General features: G+C 34.1%; 1 protein-coding gene across 1 annotated transcript; it reads left to right on the top strand.

Annotated features, from left to right (window-relative positions):
• The first annotated feature begins 1,310 nt into the window (after positions 1 to 1,310).
• LOC133822702 (uncharacterized) lies at positions 1,311 to 13,790 on the top strand. Its single transcript, XM_062255136.1, has 5 exons — positions 1,311 to 1,404; positions 1,484 to 1,905; positions 9,587 to 9,646; positions 10,204 to 10,222; positions 13,536 to 13,790. The coding sequence occupies exons 1-5, from the start codon at positions 1,354 to 1,356 to the stop codon at positions 13,788 to 13,790; spliced, it is 807 nt and encodes a 268-aa protein (XP_062111120.1). The 5' UTR covers positions 1,311 to 1,353.
• Positions 13,791 to 14,134: the final 344 nt, after the last annotated feature.

Genomic DNA, 14,134 nt, shown 5'->3' with positions numbered 1-14,134 from the left:
CTATGTATTTAAATATAATGAAGTATTTTTTTGTAATTATAATATAAGATATTTGAGCTTTGTGAAGATGAAAATGTATCTCCAATTACTGATGGAAATGATAGTGATTACTCTGTTTATTTTTTTCTATTTGTGTAACAGAACTATGTATTTAAATATAATGAAGTGTTTTTTTGTAATTATAATATAAGATATTTGAGCTTTGTGAAGATGAAAATGTATCTCCGATTACTGATGGAAATGATAGTGATTACTCTGTTTAGTTTTTTCTATTTGTGTAGCAGAACTATATATTTAAATATACTGAAGTTTTTTTTTTTTTTTGTAATTATTATTATTATGAATTCAATGTGATATACTTCTATTTAATGCTAATTACTAACTAATAAATTTTAAACTGAAGTATAATGTCAGCTGATATAGCTACTTATCACGGCAGAGATGGTGGGGGTCAAGACCCGCCAGATCCTTCTAGGGTACCAACATCTTGCGAGTCAGGTTAAATATTGCATATCAAAATTATTTTTAGAAATTATATTGTTAGATAAATATAACATCAATACTAATACTGATTATTGTTAATAAATTTTAAAGCCCCGCCGACGAGAAGAAAAGGTCGTGGCCCTGCTAGTAATAATGTTCTTGAAGAACGAAGGAAAAAAGTTGGGAAACCATTGGATCTAGAGCTTGATCCTGTGACCAACAAAGTGGTTGGGCAGGAGGATCAAGCTTTAATTCGCATGTTGGGCACTCTAGTTTCCATTTTGTGTCCGGGGCATTATTTGGATTTTGCTGATGTACCTCAACAGTTTAAGGATCAAGTGCTTGATCATATGAGGGTAAAAAAATTACAAATCTTGTACTTTTCATTATTTAATTCCATTATTTACAAGTTATCTAATATTTTTTTTCTTAATGCAGTATTACTATAATATAGACGGTCATCCACAACGTGAGTCAGTTCTGGCAACTCTCAACAAGGAGATGGGGGAAAGATATCGCGAGAGAAAGAACTATAGACATAGACACTTCAAAAATCATTATGTTGGACCAGAAGATTTGGAGAATGTCCTCTCTAAGCCACCTAGCCAATGCACTAAGGAGGCTTGGCAGCTTATTTGTGAAATGTTCTTGAGCGAAATATTTTTGGCTCGTTCCGCTAAAAATCAAGAAAACAGAAGACAAATGAAGTATGTAACAACACAAGGCACAAATTCGTTGGCAGCTAAGCGTCACCAATATGTAAGTGAAGATAATTTAATTTTATAAAATAACATATTCTGAAACATTTTGTTTACATTTGTATATGAGAACCCGGATGCGCATGTTGTTGATACTTGGAGGGATGCTCATATGAGAAAATCGACAAAATCTTTTGTCAATGAGGCAGCTCAACAAGATTATGTAAATGAATAGTATTGTTTTCTTGTTTATAATGTTTATAATGTTTCTAATTTTTGTTTATAATGTTATCTTTATACAGGAAAAAATGGCGGCTGAGGTTGAGAGGTCACAGAATGAGAGGCAAAGTCAACAACAGAGTGAGGCATCTCTAAATGTATCTGGTGTTGATTCGTCCCCGGTCGATCAATACGAGATACTAAGTAAAGTACTCGGGGAGAGATCTGACTACCAAAGAGGAGTGGGTTATAGGGCAAAAGGGAAGGCAAAAAAGACATCCTCTAGCTCTACAGATCAAAGTCAGTCCCAACCAAATATTGCTGCTTCGCCTAATGAAGATATGAGAGTTATGGCTTTGCTGATGAAGGCAATTCGTGAGACGTTTGAGACTTCGACAACTGTGCATCCCAGTAAACTGTATGACCCAATGTTTGACAGTTTTCTGCAGAGGCATTTGCCACCACAATCCGAAGGTGGTTCGCCTTCTCAGCCTCTTTCACAACAGTATCAGCCTCCTTCACATCAGCAGTTCCAGCCTCCTTCACAGTATCCGCCGCAGCAGCTGAACCAGCCTCACCCAATGTATCCACCACATATGTCGTCGCAACAACCTCCTCAGTATCAAAACCAATACACTTTTGGACCCTCTTCCCAGTCTCCTCCACTACATTTTAGTTTTACCGATTTTCCAGGAGGATCGATGCAGCCTCTGCCACCTAATGTTAGATATTGGGAGGTTGGAGTCGGGTCGCAGCCACAACCACAGCCTCGAGATCTGTTTGGGGACCTCACGCTCGGACGATCATCACAACCACCTTATATTCCTTCACCGCCACAGCCACGGCCGTCACCCTCACCGCCACGGCCACCACCACCGCCACCGTCACAGCCGTCGTCCTCACAGCCAAACCAAAATGTTGAAGATGAGGACAATTTCAATATTAATCTTAATGACTTTCTTTAGTTACTAGTTTATATATTTGGACTGAATTAATACTTTATTTATTTTTAATGACTATAGTGATATTTACTAGGTTGATAAATATTAAAACTATTTATATTAATTTTAATGTTAGTTATGTTTAAATTAATTAAATGTTTATTTTTGTTAAATTATTTTTAAAAACAATTAAATTTAATAAATATTAATTTATTAATTTATTTAAAATTTAATTTAAAAAAAATTATAAAACAATATTAGCGGCGGACCCCGCGGCTAATAATAATGCCTCGGAGATAGTTATTAGCGGCGGGTTCCATTGCTAATGTCCGCCGCTAATAATTGATTATTAGCGGCGGGTGTGTCAGTCCGCCGCTAATAATCATTATTAGCGACACCTTTTTAGGCACGGTGTATTAGCGGCGGAGGCCCGCCGCTAAAGGGTATTAGCGGCGGATGTGGACATTATTAGCAGCAGAGTCCCCCGCCGCTAATAATGGAATTTCTTGTAGTGTTCCAAATAGTTTACAGTACCAAAAATTAGGTTCAAACATGTTGCTTTCCACTCGCATAAAAAAATTAGTCATGCATGCAACAACATGTTTGAACTTAGTTTTTGGTACTGTAAATTATTCAGAAATTTCTGAAAATTTGCAGAAAGCTCTAAATTACTACAATATACACAGTCAAAAAAAAAAATCACGGCGAAAACTGTTCACGAGTCGAGAACACTGAGAGCCCCACCGATAGGGCTTAAAGTGAAGCCCCTATAGGAGAGTTGTCTTACATATATAATACTTTTTTTTACTTTCATCTTATTATAATTGAAAAAAAAACATGCTTAAAAAGAAATTGACATCTCCGTCAAAACCCTAGCACCAATTAGGATATTTCTTTTCTCTTGGCCAGGGGGCCACTGCATGTTGTTTGGCACTACGTCTAGGCTTGTTCTAGCTGAGAGGGATTGTGTAAGGTGGGGTTCGTGGGGCGTGAGGGGTAAAGACTGGTGGTTTGTGGGTGGGTGCAACTGGGTCCGAATGTGTGTGAGGTGTTCTTCGTGTGGCAGTCTTTCTTGCTCCGGATGGTTGCAGTAGGGCACTCATGGGTCTAGTTGGGGGATAGGGTTGTGGGTATAGGCAGAGGAATTTTTTTCACCTGCAGTTGATGGTGTGGCTTGTTTGGTTGGTCGGCGGTGGTGTGGGTGGTGGGAGTCCGTGCCATTTTGGATCTAGTTCAATGGGGGCTTGGTGCACGGGGGTTGTCCCTCAAGGTGGACGGATCCGGTGTTGCTCTGGTTTTTATTTTTTATTTTTTGTTTTTGTATTTTTTTTTATCATTTTTTAATAACCTCCCATGTTTATGACTATTTTTAAACCATTATATTGATAGTGCTTTGTACCTACTATTGGTGATGATAAGGTGGTTCCATCACTTTGTCAGCTAAGATGACCCTTATTATTATTATTATTATTTATGAGGGAATCTAGTGGTCCAATTGATTGACAATGCTTAGATTTTGAGATGGCTTAGGCTATCTCCAACCCATAACATCATATATGGTGTTGCACCAACATCAAAACTAAGAAATCTTAGCACCATATTTTTTTTCCATTCCAACCACAACCAAAAAAATTACACCAAAATGTATATTCGTTATTATTTTATCTTGTATATAAAATAATATACATATATATTTATTAATAAATACTAATATGAAAAGCAAAACAGTAAAAAAAAAAATTTGTCGTTGCTACAGTACTCCACCATATTTGGTGGGGTACTGTAGCTTGACAGCATAATGGTGGGATAAATGTAGTTGGGTTAGATTTGATTTTGTGCATTTTTGGCACTATATTTGTTATTTTGTAGTCCGGTTAAAGTTGCCCTTAGTATTCTAGATGAATCTACGTCTATGTGTCTATGTGGCTGGATGAGAATTAGTGATTGTAATACTCATTGAATATATAAGGATTTGTCTCTTGACCTATGAAATCATTCGTTTCTTTAAAAAGAGAGAGAAAGAAAAAAGAAAACAAACTAATATAAATATTTGATCTACAAAATATGTATATTTTTTTTTTTAAAAAACAAAGTTGTACACAATAACTTACCATAAAATTATATAAATTAATTAAGATTGAAATTGTAAAAAAGAAAGAAAGAAAAATTGATAGATAATTAGAATATAAAGTGGTAAAGAAAATTAAATTTTTTGAACAAAAGATACAAAAAAGAAAAAGAAAAAAAACTATAAAAAAGCATATATCTAGATATAATTTTTTTATATATGGAACATATATGAATTTATTATATTATTATTATTAAGAAATTATATATAATTTTTTGTTGAAATTATGCACATAAAAAATACGAGTTTTATAGGTGCTTATAAAAAATAATATAATATTTATAATAGATTTTGTACTTTTAATTTTAATATTTAAATTTGAGTTCTTATTTTTATTTTTTTTGGAAAATGCAGGATAACCCGATTGATAAATTGTGTGGAGTTGTTGTGCAACTCTCAGTTGAGAGATGCTCTACAAATACTATTGAGTACCAACTTTTGTAATACCTCCTAATTGGGAGGCGCTGCATTAGCTCGTGTTGTTGTTCGTCGTCATCAGGATGAACAACAACACTCTCTGGGACAATATTAAATTGGAGCTTCACTCAATGCTAATATTGTAAAATAATTAGTCGGTAATATGACAGAGTTGATAATCATAAGTTAATACATAAATAGTTTTTTCATAAATAAATATTTTTATATATTTTTTACATTTTTACAATGTCTGATTTTTTTTTTAATTTTACTTACCTAAGTTTTCAAAAATACCATTTAAAAATTTCATAATTACAAAAATAGGGTTTCAACTAGATATCAACCCCACAACAAACAATGTTGGAAAAACAACGTAAAATAAACTAGACATCAACCCCATAGCAATATAGTGCTAAAAAGTAATTATAAATCAATTAGACATCAATTCATTGCATCAACCCAAAATAAACTACAAAAATAAATCGAAAAAACTTATCCCTCCATTTTAAATGTGTCAACTCAAAATATATCATAAAAAAAATTAAATATATACAAAAAATAAACTAAAAAACAACTTGAAAAACAATACCATTAAACACAAGGATTATTTTTCAAAATATAGATATAAACCCAAAGTATAACTCAATAAAAAATTAAACAAAAAATATTCTCAGCTAAAAATCAATCCAAAATATACGAAGAACTAAACATATTCATAAAATAACTAAAAATCAACTGCAAAATATCATTAAAAACACATATTTTAATTAAACTTAAAAAAAAATTAAAATCAACCCAACACATACTTATAATAAACTTAAATTATATCAAAATTACACTTAAAAGAAACTTATATCTACTAGGTATTAAAATGTGTCAAAAAAATACTTAAAATATACTTCAAAACAACGAAATCAACTGAAAAAACAACTAGCACTACAAAAAAATAAGCCTAAACTGTTATATCAACATAAAATATATCTCAGAAATTAAATATATATCCAAACTAAAAAAATAACCCTCGCAACAACTAAAAAATAAAACAAAACTTGAACCAACAATTGTTTCTAAATTTTTGCAATAAATAAACTAAATCATAAAACACATAAAATAATAAATGTAGCAACACATATATATACACCAATCACTATCATCTCATTCGCTCCTACTTAAAAAACACACATATATATACAATAATTAATATGAAAAGTTTTTAAAAATAAAATAATAAACTGTTTATATAAAATGGATGTGTACTAATGCATGCGATATTGGTGGTAGAGCTAGGTGTTGCTCCAAATATTTGACATGCAGTATTTCATGTGATATTGTATATATTACGTGTAGTTGGCTCAATTTTTGTGTAATTTCTTAATCAAATAAATATTAAAAGTAATAGTACTTTCAATAATAATAATAATAATAAGTGTGCTGCCGTTTTTCAAAACCAATGTCATAATTTCTTTTCCTTCTATTTTCTCTGCACTTTAATTACTTTTTTTTAAAGAAGCTGGAGACGAAGATGGTTCATGATGATATTGAGATAGTTTAAATCTAAGCAAAGCTTACTCCAACCCCTCACACCCAATAAATCTACATCAAAAACAAGAAATTGACTGCTAGATGACTCGGAATTCAACACAAAAGATGGCTTTATCTGCAACAACATTGAACCCTCCTGCCTTTAAAGGACCACATCACAAAGGGATGGAGGAGAAATGAATACATGTGGGTGCATCGGTTCGTTGGCTCGCCTCTTCATCTTCTTCAGAAAAGACAGTCGGTGTTGATCGAAGAACATAGTAAAAAAAAAGTAATATGAAGTGTATATTTAAAAAAATTCCCATGCCACCGTATATTTGAAAAAATTATTGTGCCATCGAATAAAAGTTATAGTACAAATGAAAATTGTGAATCACGTAAATTTCCCATACATAAAAGTAAGAGTAAATTATAGTAGTACTTTTGGCAGATTCCACTACTACTGAAACGCGATAGACATATATTTATATTAATGTCTGAAGAGATAGAGAATGTTGAAATTAATTATGAACTATTAGACTATGTGAATGGTCCAGATGTACCCTTTGCATAAACAGATGAGGCAGAAAAACATGGCGAAATTTCACTATTATTAATAGATAAAGGAAAATGATTATGGGGTGTACGTGGTACATCAATGTATAATTTTTACTCCATTATTTAAAGGAAAATTTGACCATTTATATAGTGTATTTTTTCAACATGTCCACTTTAATAATTATTATATATGTATACCACCAATTATTTTTTTTGTCAAAATACTCCTCCTATTAACTAATTTCTTCCTCTCCCAAACTCCCTCAACCCCTCTTTCTTTTGTTATATTATTTCATATAATATAATGTTAGATTAAATAATATGACAAAATGTGATTTGTCACACAAATATGATTTGTCACACTTTGTAACATATTATTGAGAGTCACAAAATTGGACACATGTGTGTGCCAAAATGTGACATATTTTGGAGTTACAAAATCAATTACAAATTTGTGATTCCCAAATATTACCCAATAGTGTGTAGATTGTATGTTACACATTTGAGATTGGATTTCACAAAGTCATTATGAAATAAGGTTGTTGGAGACATGTTTTTAATTCCCATTAGGTGTTTGGAGGTTACAAAATCATGTGGCAAAGGATTTGGGGACGTTTTGGACCATTTTGGAAAATTGACATTTTTTAGTGAAAATGGCCTCTGGCCACGGCCAGGACCATTGGTGGCTGCGGCCTAGGAGAGAGCGAGCCATGGCCGCGACCAGGCTTGCTAGTGGTCGTGGCTAGAGATCCGTTCAACCAATTTTCAACCATTTTTTCCACTTTAAACGGTTCTAACACCCCAAGTAACTCCCCAAAATCATTTTTAATTCCATAAAATTCCAATTAATCATTGGTAACAACCAGTAAGGTTGGTGAAATTTGAAATTCAAAGGGTGTCTCAAAACTCTACAAATAGAAGCATAATGCTCACTTGTAAGACAACTCTATTTCTATCCATTAGAGCACTTGGCTAGAAATACACCAAAAGGCTTGATTATTCCAGAGAGCTATTTTCAATATCGAGAGAACCCCTTAGTGCTTGAGATAGGGGGAAATAAGCTTTTGGGCAAAGGTTGTTGTTGTCCCTGTTTTCCCCTCGGGACACGTGGCATGACGCAATGGGTCCATGGGCTCCCTCAAAGAGATCTAGGCCCATCCTGATGCCGAAGAACAGAGAAGAAGAAAGTCCTAACGACCCAATAGTCAATGAGCCCAACAATATTTGATGGGTGCAACCATAACAAGGGAACTGGGACCAAGATGCAGGCCCAACTCATCTTCTCGGCCCCAACCAATCCGTATCCTCCGGGATACCAATAGAGGTAGCAAGCTTGCTAGTTTGGGAATAGACCTTGTCAAGAATGAACCCCTCTTGGTGAGCGAACCAGGACTCCAGTAAATGAACCAAGATATTAGTAAAGGAACTCGGACCAGACGTCCAGATAGGGCATGTTGGATCTTCCCTGATGCTGACATGTCCCCAAGAAACAGGGAAGTTGGTCTCCTCAACTAACCTGCAGAAGAGGTTACGCATGGACACTACAACAAATCTGACCTTTACCTACATATATTTATTGGTAGCTAAAGATATCTTTTACCTACGCTTATTTATTGTAACCGATTATTAGTAGGTAATTCTTATAGATATAGTGCAAGGATATAAAAAATACCATTACTTACCATTAGTATTAGTAGGTAATGAGTTTACCTGCGAATAAGTTTGGAGGGAAATTTTGTTATCACTACCGCTTATTTTTCCCTCCAGTTTTAACATAAATTTTTTAAGTGGTGATGTGTTTGCTGATGTGTATTAAATAAACTGACATGTCAAATGAGAGATACATGTGGATGTACATGCGGCACTAATAATATTATTTATTTATTTATTTAAAAAAAGTAATATTTAATTTTTTTATTTAAGGTTTATAATTTATAAACCTAATACATCTATCTCTCTAACCCTATCCTCACGTCGCACATCTCTTCATTCTTTAGCCCTAACCCTCTTGTCTTTTCTCTTCAGCAGCACTCTCATCTCTTCTTTATTCCATACGAGATGGTCGATCTGCCATCCCTTCATCCTCTACTCCTCACTCGGCTTAATCCCTTCATCCTCTACTACAATATCTCTGGATCATCTCTCTGTGGAATCGGGTTGGTGCTTTCTCTGTTTGTGTTTCTTCAGTCTTCATTATGTGAAACCCAGAAAAGTGGTTGCTGCCTCCCTCCGACGAGTACTCTTAGCTACTGCCACCGCCTCCAAATCTGAATATTTGCCTCCATTGTCAAGTTGTCTTAGCCCCTATTGACACCTCCATCTTTGAATCGCTGACTCCCTTCTCTGAATTTTTGAATCTCCGTCTCAGCCCCTGAAACGACTTCCTGGTTTCGATTTTTTCTATGGGTATGGTTTTGTTTAAATTGTGTTTAAATTAATGGTTGTTATCCTTTGTTTTATTTTATCCTTGTTGTGATTGTTATTCGGTTTTGACAGGGGCACCATATATTGAGATTGTTGTTCAGTTTTGACAGGGGCACCATATAGAGATTGTTATCAGTTTGCTTGCTTGGGTGGTATGAAATTTTTGATACACTTGGCTATGTCTTTGTGCGTTTCAGATTGTTGGCTCGATCGTTTGGTGGCTTTGAGTTTCATATTGTTGGTTGGTTGCCTTTTAGGTATATTGTTATGATTCATTTTGATTAAATCCCCAATGTTCTGAAGGATTAATGATGGTGCATTGTTCTGAGGCCCTTTGATTGTTATTTGCAATGTGTATTAGTATATGACTTAGATTTAATATGGTTTAGGTGTTTAGTATTTGCAATGTGTGTTTAGTCTTTAAGTGTGTTAAGAATTTTGTGTATTTTTCTCTGTTTGCTTGTATGGTCTAGTTTGGTTTACAACTTGCTTTTCAGCTTGCTATTTATTTGTATGGTTTGTTCTATGTGCATTCATGCATGATCTATTCATTCAGACTTTGCCTTTTACTCTAAATAAGAATTTAGTTTGGTTTTGATGTGAGTATAAGATATGAATAGATTAGTTTGATAAGTTTAATACATTGGTGAATCTAGTTCTTTCTTCCTGTACTCAGATTTAGATGTTTGGCGGGTTGGGTACTTTGTTTCTGAAATTTGTTTTCATATTTGGATATTTGGTTTCTCAGGACTTTGTTTAAGATATTGATATATTTATGCATATTGAAGACACAATTTCTTTATTCATGTTTCAGATTTTATATTAATTTTAAGGTATAGAAGTTTTGATTTCATATTATAGTTGAAGAAATTGACTAAGGATGATTTTTTTTTTAATAGTTAAGCACTGATTCTATTTATTTATTTGCTGCTATGTTTCCAAAGTTTTGCATTAATCTCAAGTGTTTTTCTAAAGCATAAATGAAATTTTCAATCTGTTTTTTAATCCAATTGGAGTGTGTTTTACAATTTATTTCATTATTACTTTAATTTTTTTTTTGCCTATGATGTTCAAGAATAAGTGTACTTATTGCCTATTAGTAGTTTTTCTAAGTTGGAAGTTAGTCACACTGAAATAGAAGCTTAAAGTTTATGCAGACAAACTAAGAATTGGTATTATGTTTAATATTGATATTAAGAAAAGACTCGAATTTGGTATAATTTTGTTGTGGTTATCTTAGATCGATCTCATATAGTTTCTTACTATTCTGTGTTTATCTTCTTTGTTCCATTTAAAGTTTGTTAGTTGGAATTTTGAGTTTAATTATTGTGAGATTTATACAAGTTTGAATATGACTTGTCAATTTGTTTCAATATTATTTATGATATATTTTGAAAAGCTTGTTATTATGTTGTTGTGAAATATCTTTGTTTGTATCTATTTGAAGAGTCTTTCTAATAATAAACAATGTGTATATAAACATGTGTTTGAATCTGATTTTTAGCTTGTTGGTTGGTATTATGAGGATAAGTGTAAGATATTTGTGTGTCTGGTCTATATTTTAATCGCTTTAGAGTATGGTTTATGATCTATTTTGAAGATTTATGTGTTTTTTTAGATATTTTGCCAATGATATTTGAATAATAAGTATGATTAGTTTATGTTGGCGATTATGAGACTTGGTGTGCTCGTGTGTTTTTAATATATGTTGCTAACCAAGTGTTGTAAATGCCCATAAAAATTCATATTGCTTTCTTTTTTCTGAAATCCTTATGATGATTAAATTTGAGGATATTTTATTAATTAAATTTTGTAACACCCTTGGCCTCTAGCTCTCTCCATATATTGAGCCAATCTGCATATTTAGCCATCGCCACTGGTCAATCCAAAGCTGCTTGTCATCTGTTCTGAGGCTTTGAGTTGTATTTTCCTATTTTGTTTTTGTCTAAGGTCATAGACTGGTTTTGTCTTAGTTCATGATCTTGTTTGTTAGTATGTTTTTGATATGTTCTTTGATTTTATTGTGCGATTAAATTTACTTGTGGTGGCTTTAAGAGTTAATTTCAAATTTGTGGCTTTATGAGTTTTGGATTGTTGGCTTGGTGGCTTTGATGTAACTTTTATGATTTATGTTGATTAAATCCCTAATAATTTGAAGGGTTTATGATGATTGATTGTTCTGAGGCAATTTTTTTTATGCTCTGTTTGAGGTAATTTTTTATAATATGTATGGATCCTTTTTTGTTGCTCTGGTTCGTTGTGTTTAGTTCTTTAGTGTTTCATATCACCATATTTTTGTATACTGATTTATTCTTAGGCAATTTGTTGTTGTATGTGTCATTGTTACTTTGAATTATTTTGGCCTATGATGTTCAAGAATAAATATACTTATTTTATGTTGGTGATTATGACACTTGATGTCCTCATATTTTATTTTTATTTTTAATATATGTTGGTATCTCAAGTGTCGTAAATGCCGATAATAATAAGTTATATATATTCTGAAATCCTTATGATGATTAAATTTGGGATATTTATTTTGCTGAAATTTATTATAAAGTCCTTCTCACTGGCGCCAATTCGAACCCCACCTCCGGCCATTGTCGGTGTCCACCTCCCAAAGTCATCATCGACATTCACAATAAGTTCAGTTAGAGAAAAGGAGGCTCTCATGCAATGATCCCAAAGTGAAGAATAGGAAGAATGTTAAGAAAAATGACATTATTGAGTTTTCAATGACCTAAAAATAATGTATAGATATTTTTTTTTCTGAAATGTGCTTCTTAATAAGCAATGAATATTGTATAATATATGTTTGCTTATTTTTTTTTATTAAAGTTAAATAATTTATTTGATTAATAATGTTAAATATTTTTCAAATTAATTACTTTAATTTATTATTTATATTAAATAAAATTTATATATATAATTAAAATTACCTACATAGAAATAGAATATTTACTCACAAATAAATAAGTGTAGGTAAAAATAAGTATACTACAACATGTTACGTGGACCAATCATTTAGTGCCACATAACCGATAAAAAGGGGATAAGTAACACAATCATTCCAATTTCTTGTAGTACGTGGACAAATTATTGTCTGACACGTGGAGCAACCACAAGATGCCAAGTGGCGGTATTGATGTATGCCATGCAGGATGCCACATCATCAGACACATAAACTATGGAAACCATGTCAGCAGACATGTAGGATGCCACATCATCAAACACGTCATCTGCTGACTCATCAATTGATTTATAACTTAGAGGGGTCCACTGATTCTTTTACCTACCAGTATTAATAAGTGTAGGTAAAGACTCTTTCCCCACTAACCTATACCTACCAATCTCTACCAATTCAATATTGGTAGGTAAACCATATTACCCACCATTAGGCTAGTTTTACCTACACTTACAATTGGTAGGTAAAGACCCCATTTTCATGTAGTGGGAACGTACGCTATTCCTAGAAAACAGTACTGCCACTACTCTGACAGATACTGTCCCCAAGGATCCCCTTAGAAGCCCACACGGACCAGTCTGAGGTTACGTACTATTGGCATTTGTAAGGCTTGGCTTTGCCCAAGCCGGCCTAATGGGCCCTCATTAATATGTTTTATTAAGAAATATCCTTTGTATTATGACTCCATTAGCGAGTAAACTGTGATTACATCCCTATTGGGCTGGGATTAATTCGACCCAAGCCCATTGCACCTGACTGCCTATAAATAGGATCAGTTGTGCACTATAGCAGAGTTCCAATTTTTTCTCTTGTAAGCAATCACTCTGCTAAAACTTGCATAAAACTCTATTGTCAAGAGCTCTCTAAAATCTAATACAATAGACTTATGGAATAAGGCTCATTAATACCCCAACCACGTAAAAAATTTGTTTGTTTATCTTTGATCCTTTCTTCCTAGCTCTTATTTCTTAATCTTTTTCTAGTTTCTGAAAAACTCGGTAAACATTTTGGTGCTTTCATTGAGAGCCGAAGAAAGCTTGAGTCAATCTCGAACATCTGCAAAAATGGTGAACACTAGACATACTGTGTTTGATCCTGCTCACCAGCAACATCAAGACAATGGAGAACCATTGCCCGATAAACCATTTCCTTAAGACCAACCTGAGGATACGCCTTATCAGGGGCCTCTGCCCGACGAGTCCCAAAACTTCGGGGATGGGGGTGACTACGACGAAGGCTATTACAAGGAAGATGAAGGGGAATACGAGGATCATGAGGCCAAAAACCTCATCGATCCTGAAGAAATGAATATGGAGCCCGAACAGGAGGGCCCAGAGATGGTGCACTTGAGACAACAGGTCCTGGATCAAAAAGCCAGGATCACTGAACAAAAAGAAGCCACCTGCCAGACACAAGAATCCCTCCTGGCTCTTTAAGCCTTCATTGCTGCCCAAGGACTGGCAGCTAATCCCTCATCCGTTCTGCCTCCAGAAATGCAGCCGCCTGTCCCACCGATCAAGACTGGCGTTCCTAACAACACTAGCATGATCCCTCCTCCGGGACCACTTCCCAAAGCCAGCCCGTCGAATCCTACTCAGGAGAAATGAAAAGCCAGAGTGGCCGATCTTGTGGGAAAAACAAACTCCCAGAAGAAAGATCGTCCCGTTCCAAAAACTGGGGTCAACCCAGGGCAAATCCCTGGGAAAGAACGGATGAATCCTATCCCAGGACGGGATCATCCGAGCGATCCACAGGGGAAGCGCCCATAGGGTGTCAAGTC

This window comes from Humulus lupulus, chromosome 1, assembly GCF_963169125.1.
Source record: "Humulus lupulus chromosome 1, drHumLupu1.1, whole genome shotgun sequence".
NCBI classification, from domain to species: Eukaryota; Viridiplantae; Streptophyta; class Magnoliopsida; order Rosales; family Cannabaceae; genus Humulus; species Humulus lupulus.
Note: the sequence above shows the minus strand (reverse complement) of the source record. Positions and strands in the feature narration are given on the sequence as shown.